At 38.8% G+C, this 17,950-nt stretch overlaps 1 protein-coding gene across 2 annotated transcripts; it reads left to right on the top strand.

Annotated features, from left to right (window-relative positions):
- Positions 1–2,653: 2,653 nt before the first annotated feature.
- Positions 2,654–9,051, top strand: LOC108678242 (28S ribosomal protein S10, mitochondrial). 2 transcript variants are annotated; one of them, XM_018166611.2, is made up of 5 exons: positions 2,654–2,818; positions 6,298–6,402; positions 6,838–6,971; positions 7,818–8,016; positions 8,918–9,051. In XM_018166611.2, the coding sequence occupies exons 1-5, from the start codon at positions 2,729–2,731 to the stop codon at positions 9,008–9,010; spliced, it is 621 nt and encodes a 206-aa protein (XP_018022100.1). In that variant the 5' UTR covers positions 2,654–2,728; the 3' UTR covers positions 9,011–9,051. The 2 variants fall into 2 exon arrangements, with proteins under 2 accessions (XP_018022100.1, XP_047736102.1); XM_047880146.1 differs by having other exon boundaries at positions 7,818–7,942.
- Positions 9,052–17,950: the final 8,899 nt, after the last annotated feature.

Raw genomic sequence — 17,950 nt, forward strand, 5'->3', positions numbered from 1 at the left:
ACCATAGAGATTTTCAGCAGATCCACTATACTCCCGATCCCTGCGCTTCCGGCTAGTGACAATTACAAAAGGGGTAGCATCAATAACACTCTCCAAGTCAGACTCCTCAACAATAAGTGAACCTGAAGCTGAAGTAGCATCATCCACACCCAACAACACAGCCTCCTTACCAGTCTCCATTGCTCCAGAGGCTGAAGGAGGGCCAAACCGTGAACCAGCAAGGCAGCCGGAGTCTTCCATACCAAGGCAACCGAAAGAATCAACAGTCAGCGCCGGCCTCTCGTCACTGAAAAATCGAATTTACAACCAATTGAACCAAAGAACTGAAAAAAAGGACTGGCAAACCTCAGAGGGAGAAAGCCAGTCGTGTTGGAAAAAATATTTAATTTACAAATAGTGAGATATTACTTTAGAAATTGAACCTTCGAATGCAAAATACCAAAAGAGATTTTGAATGTTAGAGAGCGCAAATCGTACACATGCTTTCGCAATGAACGCAACTGACTTTCTCCTCCTAAACATTGATGATTGAAGTTTTGAAGAGTCACATAACAGATAGGTAGCTGATAGCACACTGCACAGTGCACAGCACTATCAATAGATCTACTAGTTTTATGTCCTATAAATCTACCAGACTCTACCCTTTATAGTCTATACACACCGACTGGTAGTGACTGAGTGACTGACTGCAGTCCATGGTGCCAATCCATAGGTTATTCAAAAGAACCCATTCTTAGCCAATGTCATTTTGAACCGATCAACGCTTCTTTACGGACCGATCATAAAACACACCTTCACCGGCAAAAGCTTTCACACTTCTGAAGAAAGGTGAGCTGACCACTGCACTGTTCCCATTTAATTCAGACCAATAAACCAATACTAAACATAAACTGAACGATAACCAAACAAACCTCATACGACTTGAAACGAGACTTATGTTATGAGAAAATCTAACACTGTTTGAAATAAACATGTGCACAATTCAAATATTTTATATCCATTCACTGCATTTAACTATTCTATCCTATAGTCTTATAATTGTAATTGTTTTGTTACTAGTTTCAAATTCACATAGCTATTTAAAGATTGAAATTAAATATTTTAATTAGAATACTCGTATTAGGGTGGAAATTCTTTCTAATTGCCTAAAAGGCCAATACAATGTCAACCTCTCAAATAACAGGGTGGGGCAGAACCGATTGAGCAGTTTTGAGGCAAAATAAAAGAGTAATGGAGGTACATAAAGAAGAAAGTTTATTTTTCTAGAGGTTAGCATAACATACCATTTAGAATACTCATGTTTTGAAAACAATATCTGGAAGATGGGGGCCGTTAGCTGCGACACACTGTTGGAGTCGTTCTCAGAGGAGGGAGTAACCGTAACAGTGAAATTCGATCACTATGCTGCAATGATGCAAAATTTCTTCCAGCCCAGGATGGAAAACATTGTTGAAAATGAAGCATTGGGAGATGTGTGGTTCCAGCAGGATGGGGCTACAGCTCACACAACCTGAATGTCACTCAATGTTTTGAAATGCAGGTTTCCCTGATGTCTTTTGTCTCCGAGGGGTGATTTACAGTGGCCTGTGAGGTCACCTGATTTGAGCATTTGTGATTTCTTTCTTTGGGGACATCTAAAAGAAAGGGTGTTCAAAAGTCACCCTTGCACCCTACCACAGCTAAGGGGACGGATTATTGCAGCAGAGGTTATGGCCATACCTCGCCATATGTGTGAATGTGCTGTAGGAAACTTCCGAGAACAACTCCAACAGTGCGATGCAGCTACAGGACACCATCTTCCTGATATTGTTTTCAAAACATAAGTATTTTAAATGGTATGTTATGCTAATCATGAGGAATATAAACTTTCTTCTTTATGTACCTCCATTACTCTTTTATCTCACCTCAAAACTGTTCAATCAGTTCTGCCCCACCCTGTATAAGCTAGCTAACATATTTAAATTGTATATTGTAATCAATATATAACAAATAGTCAGATAGTTAAAAGACTACTTATAGCCTTATAAGAATTAGCTAAGCTGCTAGTTGTGTACAATGTATTGCACTCTTGATGCCTCTGTACCAAAAACATTCAATTTATTGGAACCTAATACACACTAAAGGCAGCAAGTCTACATACCAATTTGTCATTCATAGTACATTTATACTAAAGCATGAATAACAATACCTCAATATAAATTTGAGTGGGGCTATCTGCCCTGGAGTGGGGCTATCTGCCCTGGAGTGGGGCTTTCTGCCCTGGAGTGGGGCTGTCTGCCCTGGAGTGGGGCTTTCTGCCCTGGAGTGGGGCTTTCTGCCCTGGAGTGGGGCTTTCTGCCCTGGAGTGGGGCTTTCTGCCCTGGAGTGGGGCTGTCTGCCCTGGAGTGGGGCTTTCTGCCCTGGAGTGGTGCTCTCCGCCCCGGTGTGGTCTCCACTTTGGTGGCCCCGTTCTGTAGCCCATCAGCCATTGAGAAATCTTGAGTTATTTTTTTTTTGATACACCCAATTTTGTACGTACAAGAAAACATAATTCAGTCAAGTTCCTTCAACTGTTCTGACATGGGATGGGGCCGCATTGAACCAGTCTTCAGAGGCTCCCATAAATTCCAATTAAAGAAAGAAGAAATTCACCAGCATGAATATTTCACATTAATCAATTTTTTCTCATTCGAATTACATATATCTATAAAAAAGAAATTGCATCTATCAGTAATTAACCGGCATTAAAATGTCCTTCCTTAAATGTTATTCTGTCTCAAATTGTATTTTTAGGATTCCACTCAGACAAATAGGTATAATTTGCCCCATTCTGACTGAAGTAAGATTTGAATACCTAACTTAATCACTTATCTCTCTACGTTTCATTTCAGGACTTACCTGGTATCCAGGTAGTATGTACTATTGGCTAACAGACTCCTGATGCAACTTGAAATGAATCAAATGATTTCATTCAGCCAAAGTAGAAATTATTTATGATATGAAATGAAAATAAATTGAAAATCAATTTTGTTGCATCAGAAAATGGCATCATGAAAATTGAAACAATTCTTTTCAAACTTGATTTCAAAAAACTAGTTAACTTTTTTATCTTGTTCTAAAAATTCACAGATTTAGGTTACAATTTCTCTATCCTATCATAATTCATAATGATAACTACCTAAACAGTAAACCTTAGTAGTTACTACTTAGTACTTACTAGTTAGTTTAGCCTACTTAGTTAGTACCTTACAGATACAGAATACAGGTATTTTACTGGAATAGAAGAGGTATTTAAACTGGAATAGAAATGTGTTGGCAGGATTTTCTGGAGAAATAGATTCTATGCTAGATTTTGGGGCATAGTGGCTAGTGCCAGTGTGCCACTAGTAATAAGTTGGTATTTTCCTATCTTGCCTAGTTGCCTGTTGAAGTTTTTGTCTCTTAATAAATGTCAAATGAGTTTGTTGCTTAAAACAGATTTTCATGTCTTATAAAATATATTCATATCTCTAAAAATGAATGGTATTACCGTAAAATGGGGGTAACTTTGACCACTTTTTTTTCAAAATGATGCCATTTTTTTACTAGATAAGTTGAACTTAAATTGAAACATGCAAAATACAGGTCTATACGCTAGCTTTACTCACCATAAATTCCTGGCTCCTGCCTCTCATAGTTTTGATGTAATTTCAAAAAAAGTAATGGTCTTTGTTACCCCAGCTCTTAGGGTTTCTTTGACCGGGTGGTAAAATCAATTTTATTTTTTAGTAAAATAACTCCAAATAACTCCAGGTTGTGGTGCATTGTAGTAGAACTCCTCTAGTTAAATATGCAAAAGACAAATTTTAGGAAAGTGTCATAGTTTGCAAATGGGGGGCGCAGCCCCCAAATGGGCAAAATGTGACCATCTAATGGCAGCCGTGATGGGGTAACATAGACCGGTTTGGAAATTAAGTTAAAATTACCATATATAAGACTCTGTAGAGTCTGAAACATAAAGAAAAAAACATTAATGGGTGTACCCGTATCAAACATAAAATATGTTATATAGGTACCTATGGTAATTTTAACTTAATTTCCAAGCCGGTCAATGTTACCCCATCATGGCTGCCATTAGGTGGTCAAAGTTACCCCATTGGGAGGTGGTGCCCCCCATTTGCAAACCATGACACTTTTCTAAAATTTGTCTTTTGCATATGTAACTAGAAGAGTTCTACTACAATGCATCAAAACCTGGAGTTATTTTACCAAAAAATAAAAAAAATTTGAGGGGGTACTCCGACAGGCTTTAAATAATAGCTCTTTTTAGTGGGTCACATTTTTAATTTTTTAACCTATTAGATATGCAAACTTTTTAAATCTTTCTATTGTGTTACGTAGCCTCAGTATTAGGCCTTTGATGGCCATTGACAAAATTTTTCTATGTCAAATCGTTTTTGAGTTTTGTGGGTTTTTGTTAAAAAAATGAAAAGTGGTCAAAGTTACACCGCCGGTCAACGTAACCCCATTTTACGGTACTTTAGATTAAGTGCATCCAAAAAAAAGGTTTTTTTAATTATATGTTTTTTGGGGTGTAGATTAAGAATTTGAAATGCATTTTTGGCGGCCAGCATTGGAAAACCAATTTTTTCTGATTTTTTATATATTTTCTAGAGAAAATGACACTGGGGGACCCGTGGGGAACCGGGGGTTTTAGGGGGGGTGGGGGTGACACGCCCAAGGCTCTAATTTGTCAAATAAATCTGGCAAAAATTGTCAAAATTGTGAAAAATTGGCAAAAATCGGGAAATTGTTTTTTGACTGGAAATGATCTACATTGATCTGGGAATGACTAAACCTATGTAAAACCCAAAAATCGCACTAGGTTAGGTTAGGTTAGGTGGTATTACTTTAGATTAAGTGCATTTTTCGCCAATTTTGCCAATTTTTGCCCGATGGGGGACCCCCAGTTCCCCATGGGTCCCCCATTGTTGTTTTCTATGAAAAATATATAAAAAATTGGAAAAAAATCGGCTTTCCGATGCTGACCGACAAAAACGGATTTCAGATTCTTAATATACGCCCCAAAAAACATATAATTAAAAAAACACCCTTTTTTTGGATGCACTTAATCTAAAGTATTACCAAATGAATATGTGTCAAGTCAAAAATTTTCACAACTGCAAAATTAATTAACTCAAAGTGAGTCTCAAACTTAATGCATCTGTGCATATCATATCCATAGGGTACTGAAACAACCATTGATGATGTGCCAAGCTTTTCCAACTTTATTAATTGGCTGGAAGTTCACAATGCTTTCAGCTCATGTTTTTACCTTATAATTATCACTTGCTTAAAAAGTAAAAGATCAGCATCATTGAGAAAAACTTGGATATCTAACAAGCTGCAAAATTTCAAGATTTTTTTCTATTGTGTTTGAGAAGTAGTTGAAGTATAATTTTTTTGATTTCTTTATTCAATTTGATATCTACTGTAGAGACACTACCATACCAAGTAATCCTTATTTTTTTTTTCTCAACAATCCAAAGAATTTTGCAGCTTCATTTTAATTCCAGTTGAGATGAACATGGCTAAAATATCCAATTTGACAAAAGCAATCTCTGCAGATTTTTTTTTCAATTGAACATTGTGCTGCTAATTATCAATAATAACTTATAATATTGATGTAGCTTTGTATTATGAATGGGGTCTGAATGTTCAATTATCTCAACTGTCCATTTACAAGTGCTATTCAGAAACTATAAAACATTTTGTAATTAAACCAAAACTAGGTACAGAAAAAATATTTTATTATATACATGCATCTGATTGTGACTAAAATGCTACTTTTCTTCATAGTCACCAAATGAATGAGTGTACTTATCATCACAGTGGTCAAGCTACAAAATTCCTTTGTCATAGAAATTTGCCACCTGCAATCTCAGCCACTCAGTGACGCACACCTGGAGCTTGTTATTGTTGTCAAAATGCATTTTCCCACATTCACTGTACAGTTCAGACCTAGCACTGAGTGATTTTTACTTGTTCCAAAAGATGAACTGGCTAGTGACACAGCATTTTGATGATGATGACAAGCTCTGGGCAATGGGCATGCTTCACTGAGTGGCTGAGATTGCAGGAGGCAGATTTCTATGGCAAAAGAATTTTAAAGCCAGTCCACCACTACAATAAGCACCATAATTTGTTTGGTGACTATGTAGAAAGGTAGCATTTTAGTCACTCTTTCAGATGTATATAATAAAATGTTTTTCCTGGACCTAGTTTTTGTTTTATTACAAAACGTTCCCCAGTTTCTGAATGGCCCTCATACTTTAACAGCCTGGGCACAGATGGTCAATATTGAGAGCCCAATACCTGTCCAGCTCCAGCACACCCACCTCTTCCCCTCTTCCTGTTACTAATGATGCTGCCCTGCCACTCAAGGTATCATTTTTACTTCATGTTCATGTCTAGACTTATAAGCTATAAAAAACTGAAGTAATCACTATTGCTGTCCTGTTAATTGCTTCTTATTATATACTACAGCTTTTTCATTTATACCAATTTTTCCACACAAGGCTGGAAAATATCAATTTCAGAGGAGTAGGTACGTCAATGAGCTCCTGTGTATCACACTGCATTTAATACAGTGCAAAACAATAATATGTTGCAGTGACTGTACTATATTGTTGATATAAAAATAAAACAAGCATCACACTACTGGTACGGTACCGTATAACATATTTTGGTATACCCATAGAGTGAGCATCACTCAAATTACCGGTATTATTTAAATGAATGGTAATATCAAACTATAACATATTGTTGGCATATCAATAGAGAAAGTATCACAATATAACATAGGTCTGCATTTCACAGGAAAATGCAGTGCATGACCGCCTCATCTGGAAGCTGGAAGTTCACTGCGAAGGGCATGAGAAGTCTGTGCTGGAGAGCTACTCTCGCTTTATGGCAATGACTTGTGCCCACCTGGGTATAAATGCCCAGCCAGTGTAAGTTTTTTATTGATGTAAGATTGATGATTTACTGCCTTATAGTTGGTAGTTATTTACTCCATTTGTTTATTACCCTAAGTTACCCTCCATTTGTTTATTACCCTATTACCTATTACCCTGGTAACTTAGAAATCATGTTATTGTAGCTTGTTTCTACTATACAGCACCTGGTGTCATAACAAATTTTCACTTTTCTACAGTTACTATATTATTAGTCTGCTTATATCGCAAGTTCACAAGGAATTTAAAAGCAAAGAAAACGCCAAGAAAATTCACCATATCGATATTGAAAACGTTTTGGAGTCCAGCTCCATCATCAGTTCGACTAAACTAAAAATGAATCACTTTAAAAGTCAAAATTCAAAGACAGACATAAAACCTAAACAAGACCTAACATTATATCGAAATAAACAGGACTAGTTATGAACAACTTAGTCCTAGGGGTACGACAAGAATATAAAATCCTAGAATATAAAATTGCTAGGATTTTATATTCTTGTCGTACCCCTAAGACTAAGTTGTTCTAAACTAGTCCTGTTTATTTCTATATAATGTTAGGTCTTGTTTAGGTTTTATGTCTGTCTTTGAATTTTGACTTTTAAAGTGATTTATTCATTTTTAGTTTAGTCGAACTGATGATGGAGCTGAACTTCGAAACGTTTTCAATATCAATATGGTCAATTTTCTTGGCGTTTTCTTTGCTTTTAAATTCCTTACAGTTACTATGTTATGATTCGTCTAGTTTTATACGATTTTTTGTAGGTTTATGACGCCACTAAATGATGTTGTATTTAGGTCTACTATGGATGCATTGCCAAAAAATAAACGTTTACGCACTAACAGGCAGTTTGGCACGCCCACACACGAGCGTCTGACGCTGCTTAAGTCTATCCACATCCACGGCAAGCACCGCGTGCAGTACGAGATGCAGACGTACCCTATGACCCTGACCCTGCACCACCTCACTGGCTCCACTGCCGACACCTTCCTCGAGTATACGCAGCGCATGTGTCCTGAGGGCATGGCCATGCGTGTCACGGAGGTGTGTGTCTGAGAGTCATGCGTGTCACGGAGGTGTGTGTCCTGAGTGCCATGCATGTCACAGAGGTGTGTGTCCGGAGGACCATGCGTGTCACGGAGGTGTGTGTCCAGAGAGTATGCGTGTCACGGAGGTGTGTGTCTGAGAGTCATGCATGTCACGGAGGTGTGTGTCCTGAGAGTCATGCGTGTCACGGAGGCGTGTGTCCTGAGAGTCATGCGATTCACGGAGGTGTGTGTCCTGAGAGTCATGCGTGTCACAGAGGTGTGTCCTGAGAGTCATGCATGTCACGGAGGTGTGTGTCTGAGAGTCATGCATGTCCCGGAGGTGTGTCCTAAGAGTAATGCGTGTCACGGAGGCGTGTGTCTGAAAGTCATGCGTGTCACGGAGGTGTGTCCTGAGAGTCATGCGTGTCACGGAGGTGTGTGTCTGAGAGTCATGCGTGTCACGGAGGCGTGTCCTGAGAGTCATGCGTGTCACGGAGGCGTGTGTCCAGAGAGTCATGCATGTCACGGAGGTGTGTGTCTGAGAGTCATGCGTGTCATGGAGGTGTGTGTCTGAGAGTCATGCGTGTCACGGAGGTGTGTGTCTGAGAGTCATGCGTGTCACGGAGGTGTGTGAGAGTCATGCGTGTCACGGAGGTGTGTGTCTGAGAGTCATGCCTGTCATGGAGGTGTGTGTCTGAGAGTCATGCGTGTCACGGAGGTGTGTGTCTGAGAGTCATGCGTGTCACGGAGGTGTGTCCTGAGAGTCATGCGTGTCACGGAGGCGTGTGTCCACGCAAAGACTTGTGGACAAACAGTTCATTGTGTGTTTGTCCACAAGTGTTTACGTGGACAAACGTGCGTATCCACCATGTACGTGTTCATCATGTTCATGTTTAATTATGTGCATGTTCCCACAGCATCAGCTGAGGCAGTTTCCGACTGCAACGATGCACGTCCTGAGAGACGCCCGGGCGACGAGGAGCTCGGAGCAACCTTCGTTACATCGCTAAACTGTGTAGAAACTTTGTAAAAAAAATCAACTCAAATTAAATATTTTGTTTCTTTTTACTCAATTTCTCGCTTGTCGATGCTGGGAATGTGAGAAGCGCTCGACGTAGAGTCGAGCGCTGACGTGTGACGACGCAGCGTCGAGCAGTGACGTGTTGTGAATTTTGTCCATTTTTGTTCATCAACGTTTTTCGGGTTTAGTCTTTCTGATGCTGAGCCCCGCTCTCGTCAACCAGTGAGGTTAAAATACCCTGAATGCACGAATTTCAAAGCAATGTAAAATTTTACACGATGCATTTACTTCAATATACATTCATTAACATCGTCTCAAAATTGGGTTATGCTTTATTCAGTACGATTCCCTTCGTTGTCGGTAATTACTCTAAAACATTTCGCGCTCTAGGAGTCACGCTCCACATTTCACCTCGAGAGACTTAACCCTCTACCGCCGTATGTCACTCTCCGTGCTGCTTATCTCGCCAAGTACGACGTGGCGGTTGCTTGTCTCCAAGAGACCAAGCTATCAGCTGCATCCCCCTCACCTTCCCAGGATACGCGCTGGAGCGCAGGGACCGCCCCGGAGGTCACGGTGGCGGTCTCCTCATCCTGATCCGCCACGACGTCCCGTACACCGGGCGAGACATCTCTCCCCTCCTACGCGGCGACTCCACCATGGAGGCCATAGCAATCTCCACCCCTCTTAATGGCTTCCCATCTGCATCATCAATGTTTAGATCCCACCGGCCTCCTCCTGCCCCCCTGGATATTCCCCCGGAGCTCTCAGACATTGTCTCCATCCTGGGTGACTGTCTGATGGCGATTTTACTGCCCATCATCCCCCCTGTTTCTCCCACACGGAAGACCAGAGAGCCGCAGCGCGAGGAGCCGTAGTCGACGACCTCGTCGCCGGTTCCTCCATCGCCTACCTCAATGAAGACTCCCAGACCCGCCTCCCCTCCCATGGCCTGCCCTCCTCACCGGACCTCGCCATCATCAGCGGTCATCTACTCCTCAACACCTCCTGGACTCCTCAAGTCGCTCTCAACTCGGACCACCTGCCCATTCTGATTCATCTCCCTACCTCCGTCAACTGTCCGACCCCCGGGCCGCCCGCTCCTACGTCAACTTTAAGAAAGCTGACTGGCCCGCCTACACGGCAGCCATCGAAGCGGCACTCGAGATGGTCCCTCCCCCCACCTCGTGTGGCGGTGAGTCAACCTTGAGAAAAGTCCTGACGGCCGCTGCCAGACAGCTTATCCCTGCTGGATTACGGAAGGACTTCTCCATTTCAGTCAACTCTGGCACCCGGTTGCTCATCGAGCAACGGGATGACATCAGGGCGCGCAACCCAACCGACCCCGGCTCCCAGAACTCAACCTGGAAATCGGCATCTCCATACAGGCCCACGCCAGGAACACCTGGCGAACGCGTCTTGCATCGTGCAGCAGACGCACAAACCAGTCCTAACATTGGAATCTCCTTCGCTCTCTAGCCGGAAAGCGTAACCGCACTAAGTGAATTAGTAATTTATAGTTGCAATCTTTCTAAACTGGCCAGCGAAATATTACAATCTTGACATAGTGACGACTACTTGCGATAAATGCTAATGTATTTGTTAACTTATAATCGATTGAATCTGTAGGCTAATAGTAATAGGATGAATCCTCGGTAATTGACGATTTAAAGTATAACTGCCTTAAAATGAAATTATTTGTCACCATGAAACGTAGATCACGTTCATGTGCTGCTCGTCGAAATGAAGTAATACACCTTGTAAAGCACATAATAGTTAATAAACACAAAATTCTTTCTATTTTCATGAAACGTCAACTTGTGCGCCCTATTTTGTGGTGTTCCAAAAAAAATTCATTTCCTGTGAGACTTGAGAATAAACTTCAAATAAATGAGAAAGTTTGATGTTCTCATACGAGCAACTCAACTGTTAACTACGAGGAAAAATAAAGTCAATATATTTGATTGTTTACTCGCGACTTCGGTGCAAACTTCGAGAAAAAAATTTGATTTTTATTTCTTAGGCCAGAAGTTTGTTTAGTTTATTAACTTATGATACTGCATTTCCTGACTTTATTGGTGCTGATCCAATGAGGCAAATGTGGCAGGCAACAGCGTGCACTGGTGTACTGGGTGCCAGTTATTATATTATATTATTTGTACCTTGCATTGCAATATCCTTCTATTTACTCTGAAATAATCTCCTAATTTTACCTATACTATAAAATGTATAAATTATATCGATGCTTGTTCTGCATTCGAATTGCTAACGTGAACGACATTTTTTTTAACGGTTTATAAACTTTCAAAGCTGCTCATATTTAACTTCGTAGTGCGACATAACAATACAATTTCATTTATTAATGGACTTATAGTACTAATGCTGGTGCGCTGCGGACACGAACCTCCAAAAGAAACGGGTTCGAGGATAATATTTTTTTTATACGCAACTGTCGTTTTGAGTTGGAAACATTTTCGATGAGCTCCCATAAGGTGCGAAATTCTTGCTGATTAACTCAATCAAGAAGATCGTTAGTTAGTTAAAGGAATCACGAAGATCGTTAATTAGTTTGCTAAGGAATTCAAGTTGATATTTTACAACACCTCTTTCTTTAACTTAACTTCTTGTTTGTCTGTCTTCTACAAATCTTATAATCGATGTTCAACACACTTCTACCCCTCTAATCGATCTGCAATTTTGCACACTTGCATAAAGTCGGAGACAATGCATGAATCAATTGACACTATAAATAATTTTGAAAATTTAAATTTTTCTCATATTCAAAAATTTTGAAATTATTTTTTTAATATATGGAAATAAAATTAGAAATTCATTGTAGATGTGTAACATCGGAGACACTGTATTCTTTAGAAGTGTTGTCTTTAGAAGGTAATTTTTAAACGCATATTATTACAATGTCGTTCTCCACAGACACAGTAACGCGGTCGCGCTGTCGCCGCCTTGCATTGACTTGAGTCATCGTAATGGTGTCACGTATGAATTATCTAATAATGCGCACTACCAGCAACTGCAACTATCCAAGAACTCCACCTATGCCTTTATTACACCTTCATATCGTCTGAATGGTTAATGTTTGATTATGCAAAAACACCTATCATGACCTATGTGAAGATATCTTATTCTAAATCCCTTAGAAGTTAAATTCGTTGTGATGAATGCGATGAGTCGACGTTGTGGTGGTTTAAATACATGAATTTATAACTTATCAAAAAATTGTTCTAATTTATGTTTCCCGTGTCAAGAAGTGCAACATGCAATTTTGAATTAAATTTTATTTGACTTTGCCTGTGCCACACCTGCGGTTATTTCGTTCCTTTATGTGAACATGTTTTTGATGTGAACTACTCAGTCTTCAGTATTATCAGTATGTCGTTTAATAGTGAGGTATTCACTATAAATAATACTCTATTTGAGTATATTAATGAAATAGAAAAAGTAGAGAGTGTGAGGGATAGCATAACCAAAAGTATTAGTGGTGCGTCACGATATAATGATCCATGTAGAATTAATAAGAGCAAATTTATTGCAACCTGCTTGCATGCTCATTACCATGTCAAAGTAAACAATCTGATATATTGAACTGCAACTTTCCTCACACGGCAGCCTGAATTACGCATTCACGGCAGCCTGAATTACGCACTCACGGCAGCCTTAATTACGCACTCACGGCAGCCTGAATTACGCACTCACGGCAGCCTGAATTACGCACTCACGGCAGCCTGAATTACGCGCTCCGGCTGACTGATAGATTTATTTATTTATTATTTATTTATTTATTTATTTATTTATTATTAATGCAAAAAAGTAGTTTGTTCATTCCTTATCGATTGGAACTGATGGCATACTACATGCCGGGATACTCGATAATTATTGTTATAAGTGGACTTACATTGAAAACATTTTTTGTCTCAGGGTTCAAATACGTAGCTGTCGTTCAGAAGGTGTAGCCCACAATCAAGTAGAAGTCTCATGCTGGAGGTCAACGTGAGCGTAAGTTATGTCTTGAGGTTACGGATGGGCCTCTATTGATGGGCCCCGGATGTGTTTGTTTCCAGTCTGTTTTGATATTATCAAGTTTGAGTTAATAATGTTCATTTTGCATATGTAGACATCATTTAAATGTGTGAATAAACTAAATCACTTTCATTTTATTTGTTGCGTTCAACCTAGCTTCATCTCTTATGTTTATTGTGTAGAATGGCCCTAACAATAATGTGATGGATGGGAATGGGAGCTTCAAGCTTTTGAGGAAAATTAGACATCATTGAGAAACTCCCATCGCCTCTCAACTAAACCCAAAAATGTTATACATCAGTAGATATTTTACCATCATATTTACCTTCAGGTTGTGAACCACCGCATTAGATGTGGATAAGAAAACATGTGGATAAGTGCCGGCATCAAATTACCTGCACGTTCCAAATAATTTTCAAATTCAATAAATATTAGGAAAATATTGGTAATAACTATTTCTAATATTTTCAACGGAGCTGAGGTAGATTACTCTAATTTTCTTCTGTTATTTATTTACAGGTCTTGATTGGAATGTTATACTTCGTTTTCTTAATGCACTCCTGATTCTTAAAGCCACTGACTGCATGTAAGGTGCAGTGCTGGAGTGAATAATGTAGTTGGTGACGAACCGGGTACAATTTGCTCTGCTCGTTTGCATTATGAACTGATAATTTTTGAATGCGTATGAATATTAATGTTTGAGACTCCTATATTGCTTATAATTCATATTATGAGTAGAATTTATGATGCGCATTCTAAAAATTAGAACCGAATTTTGTCAATGCACTGAAGTGATTATAAATGCTATACATACAAACCGATCAGGGAAAATGCATATGCTTGCATCTTTTATTTCGAGATTCCAGTTAAAACGAAGTCCAAAATTTCAAAGTGAAACTAATCCATATATAGTGAAAGGAAACAGGCTATACATATTCGTGAAATCAAGCATCATTTATTTTTAAACCGTTCATGCAGAAAAAAATAGAATAAGCTGCATGGACAATAAAAAGGGCCACCGAAGCGTAAACTTTCCATCGTGTCACCTCAAGCCGTCCGCTGTTTCCATGAAACACCGACGCCCTCCATCCCTTAAGACTCTGCAGTTCTTTAGTCGTACTTACCATAAATACTTTGATTCAGAAATACATGGCACATCGATCGTTGGAGAATAAATCATATGTCACGCGTGTATCGTGAAAATAGTTTGAATGATGCACACTTCGGGATCATCGGTGCACTCAAACAAATCGCTGCGTACAGACGACGCGACTGTCTATCCCGGCTTGTCCAGAAGCTCGCGGGCAGGCGAGGAAAACGATCTATCAGTCAGCCGGAGCGCGTAATTCAGGCTGCCGTGAGTGCGTAATTCAGGCTGCCGTGAGTGCGTAATTCAGGCTGCCGTGAGTGCGTAATTAAGGCTGCCGTGAGTGCGTAATTCAGGCTGCCGTGAATGCGTAATTCAGGCTGCCGTGAGTGCGTTATTCCGGCTGCCGTGAGTACGTAATTCAGGCTGCCGTGAGTGCGTAATTCAGGCTGCCGTGAGTGCGTAATTCAGGCTGCCGTGAGTGCGTTATTAAGGCTGCCGTGAATGCGTAATTCAGGCTGCCGTGGGTGCGTTATTCAGGCTGCCGTGAGTACGTAGTTCAGGCTGCCGTGAGTGCGTTATTCCGGCTGCCGTGAGTGCGTAATTAAGGCTGCAGTGAGTGCGTAATTCAGGCTGCCGTGAGTGCGTTATTCAGGCTGCCGTGAGTGCGTAATTCAGGCTGCTGTGAGTGCGTATTTCAGGCTGCCGTGAGGTCGAAAATATGAGCGCTTCTATGAGGGAGCCTCACGGCACGGACGACGGAATGGAATAATGCTTGTGATAAATAATTTATTGAAAAACTTCGTAAGAACTCTTTCCATAAACAGGCGAATGATGACACAAATTCAAAGCTAGGTAAATATTTCGTGTAGGATATAAAATAATAAAATTTTAAGCATTTGAGATAACTTTAAATTCAAATTGAAGTATTCAACAATGCAAGTGTAATAATTCATATGCAAGATATAGCCCAGGCCTTAAACGCACCCTTAGTGATATTACGGGGTAACAAATCCGAAGAAAAAGCATGACATTGATTGGTATATAAAAAAATATTTATTGTTATTCCTACTAGTCTCATCACAACACAGCTCTCTGAACATGTCCCATCAGGTCGATGTAAAATCGGATTTCATTTTACAGGTTTTATTGTGGCAATTACAGTATACGAGCTTTTTATTACACTAAGCTGATTTTATTGTATACCCACAAATTATTTGAAACCGTAAAAGGTCGTAAATTGGAGCCCAAAAATTATTCTGAAAACAGACTCCGAGTTCTGACAAATTCAGAATATTGCGTTGTATTTGTATTTATATACTGCATGTGATGACGTGCTAAATGACTCATTGCCCAATAATGGGTGATTAAAAACATAATAAATAAATGTATGATAATCTTAGTTGAAAAAAATTATGAGGATAGCCTTGAGCTTGGTTCCCTGTTTGAATTTATTTTGCTGGTTTTTCAATCAACATGAGAGATGATTGCGTTCTGGATGGATGAAACGTCTAGTAACGTCAGCCTTAGAATCCTTAAATTTTTTGTCATGTTCATAAGCTCACAGAAAACGTAAAATGTTTCTACTGCTGTACGATTGAAAATCGAGTTTTGCGTCTTATATTGTTAATTAAGTTATTAAATATGTCTTATAACTTCTTCATAATAGTGAATTTAAATTTTCCGTATCTTATGATAGGACATTTCCCTATAGTTTTTCCAGATAATCAATATTAAAATATGGTGAAAAAATTTGTATATATGAATATAATTCTATGACTACACGCCATTGACGGAGAGGCTCGACTGAATATCATTAATAATTTATTATATGGTGTGCATTCATTATTCACACTTTATTAAAGGTTTTTTTTCAGAAAACGAGTCTTCTAATAAATAAAGCAAAATTATCACTCAATCATTAACCGGTATAATTAAGGGGATTTGATAAGTGGAGGTGTTGGGTGGGGAAAATGTGTCTAATAATTATTTGTTATTTCTATAGAGCCGATGCGATTTCTATATAGTTATGATTATATATATAGTTATATTATGATTATATATAGTTATATCTATATAGTATTTTTATATAGTTATGAATCATGAAGCAACGGCAATTTAATTCGGCAATTTAATTCCACTGACCAAGTAATTAATTCAGTTAGTATAACGAGTATACAACGTGTTCAGTAAGAACAGATAACAAACAGAAATTCCAGTTAAAATTGTTGACTATACTCTCTCCAAAAGAAGTATCGAATTTTGGCAGCCAACGCTTGGCTGATTACAATTGCTGAATGAAATCTAGTTTATGAGCAAGCGCTAATATTTTCAATAAGTTTCGTTTATTGCTGATTTTTATGTGTACAAGCTTGATATATCAGTGACGTTTAACTGGGAAAATGCTGTTCGATTTGTTCAGTCATCATCAATTGGATTTGAATGCTACTGGGCCTTATTCTTCATGATTGGCGACAAAGAGTATATAAGTACTTTATAAAATTAATTAGCTTCAAAAGTGAAGCTCCCGTTTATAGTGTTTAGGTCGAAATAAATTAGTAAATTATCTCGTTCAGGAGGTGCAAGTAAGAGGAAGTTATGTCGTGAGGTTACGGGTGACCTCTGATGTAGGGGAATGATTACCGAATGTGTTTGCTTTTAGTCTAGGTTGAAATGATTAATTTGAAGTTGATATTTTGATTAAAAATGTAGACAACATTGATATACATTGGCACCATTGAGGCTAACGACGTTTTAAGGCATAAAACACTAACGATGTTTTATTGTAATAATTAAATTTGAACAATTTACATCTTTAATGACAGTATATATAATGACAGTTGTGAGGTGCCGAAACCTGAATCGGCTGTCAAGGACTTATTGATGTTCAGTCATTCATTGGGATAGGACTGGTAGCTTCTGCTCCTCAGTACCATATATGCCTTATCCATATTCAGCCACACCTTGCAATTTGGAGCTTGGAAATTTGTTCGAAATCTCGTCTGAGCTGAGCTCTCTTGATAAAAATTTGGCTTGTGGTACGTTTTGATTTATGCGTTAATTATGAAATTATGCATAGGAAGATAAATAGGTTAAAGTAATTATTTAACTCTTGTTTATTGCAATTTTAAGATCTTGGGTTTAAAATCTTCGGGCAAGCGGATCATTGCTGTACACCCCTCAATTGCGTTTGACATCAAGAATATCAATGCTGTATATGGAAATTAATGTTTTAATTTATTTGAGGACTTCTTGGTGAAATTGTGTACTACAAAATTTTTAGTTGCTGCGAGGCTTTGGTTGGAATAAATCTCAAATAAATGAGAAAGTTCGATGTTCTCCTACGACAAACTTTACTGTTAACTATGAGGAAAGTTGCAGTTCAATATATAAGATTGTTTACTCTGACATTGTAATGAGCATGCAAGCAGGTTGCAATAAATTTGCTCTTAATAATTCTATATGGATCATTGTATCGTGACGTACCACTAATAAATACGTGACGTAATACTAATACACTTTCACAAATATACTCAAATAGAGTATTATTTATAGTGAATACCTCACTATTAAAACACATGCTATACTGATAATACTGAAGACTGAGTAGTTCACATCAAAAACATTTTCACATAAAGGAACGAAATAACCGCAGGTGTGGCACAGGCAAAGTCAAATAAAATTTAATTCAAAATTGCATGTTGCACTTCCTGACACGGGAAACATAAATTAGAACAATTTTTGATAAATTATAAATTCATGTATTTAAACCACCACAACGCCGACTCATCGCATTCATCACAACGA

Source organism: Hyalella azteca, unplaced genomic scaffold (assembly GCF_000764305.2).
Source record: "Hyalella azteca isolate HAZT.00-mixed unplaced genomic scaffold, Hazt_2.0.2 contig493, whole genome shotgun sequence".
NCBI lineage: Eukaryota > Metazoa > Arthropoda > Malacostraca > Amphipoda > Hyalellidae > Hyalella > Hyalella azteca.

Excerpts from the sequence above, each read along its gene's own strand:
- LOC108678242 (XM_018166611.2), top strand. The coding sequence starts at position 2,729 with ATGTCCTTCCTTAAATGTTATTCTGTCTCAAATTGTATTTTTAGGATT. Across the intron at positions 6,972-7,817 it reads GGTATAAATGCCCAGCCAGT|GCAGTTTGGCACGCCCACAC; the intron begins GTAAGTTTTTTA and ends ACGCACTAACAG. Across the intron at positions 8,017-8,917 it reads TGGCCATGCGTGTCACGGAG|CATCAGCTGAGGCAGTTTCC; the intron begins GTGTGTGTCTGA and ends ATGTTCCCACAG.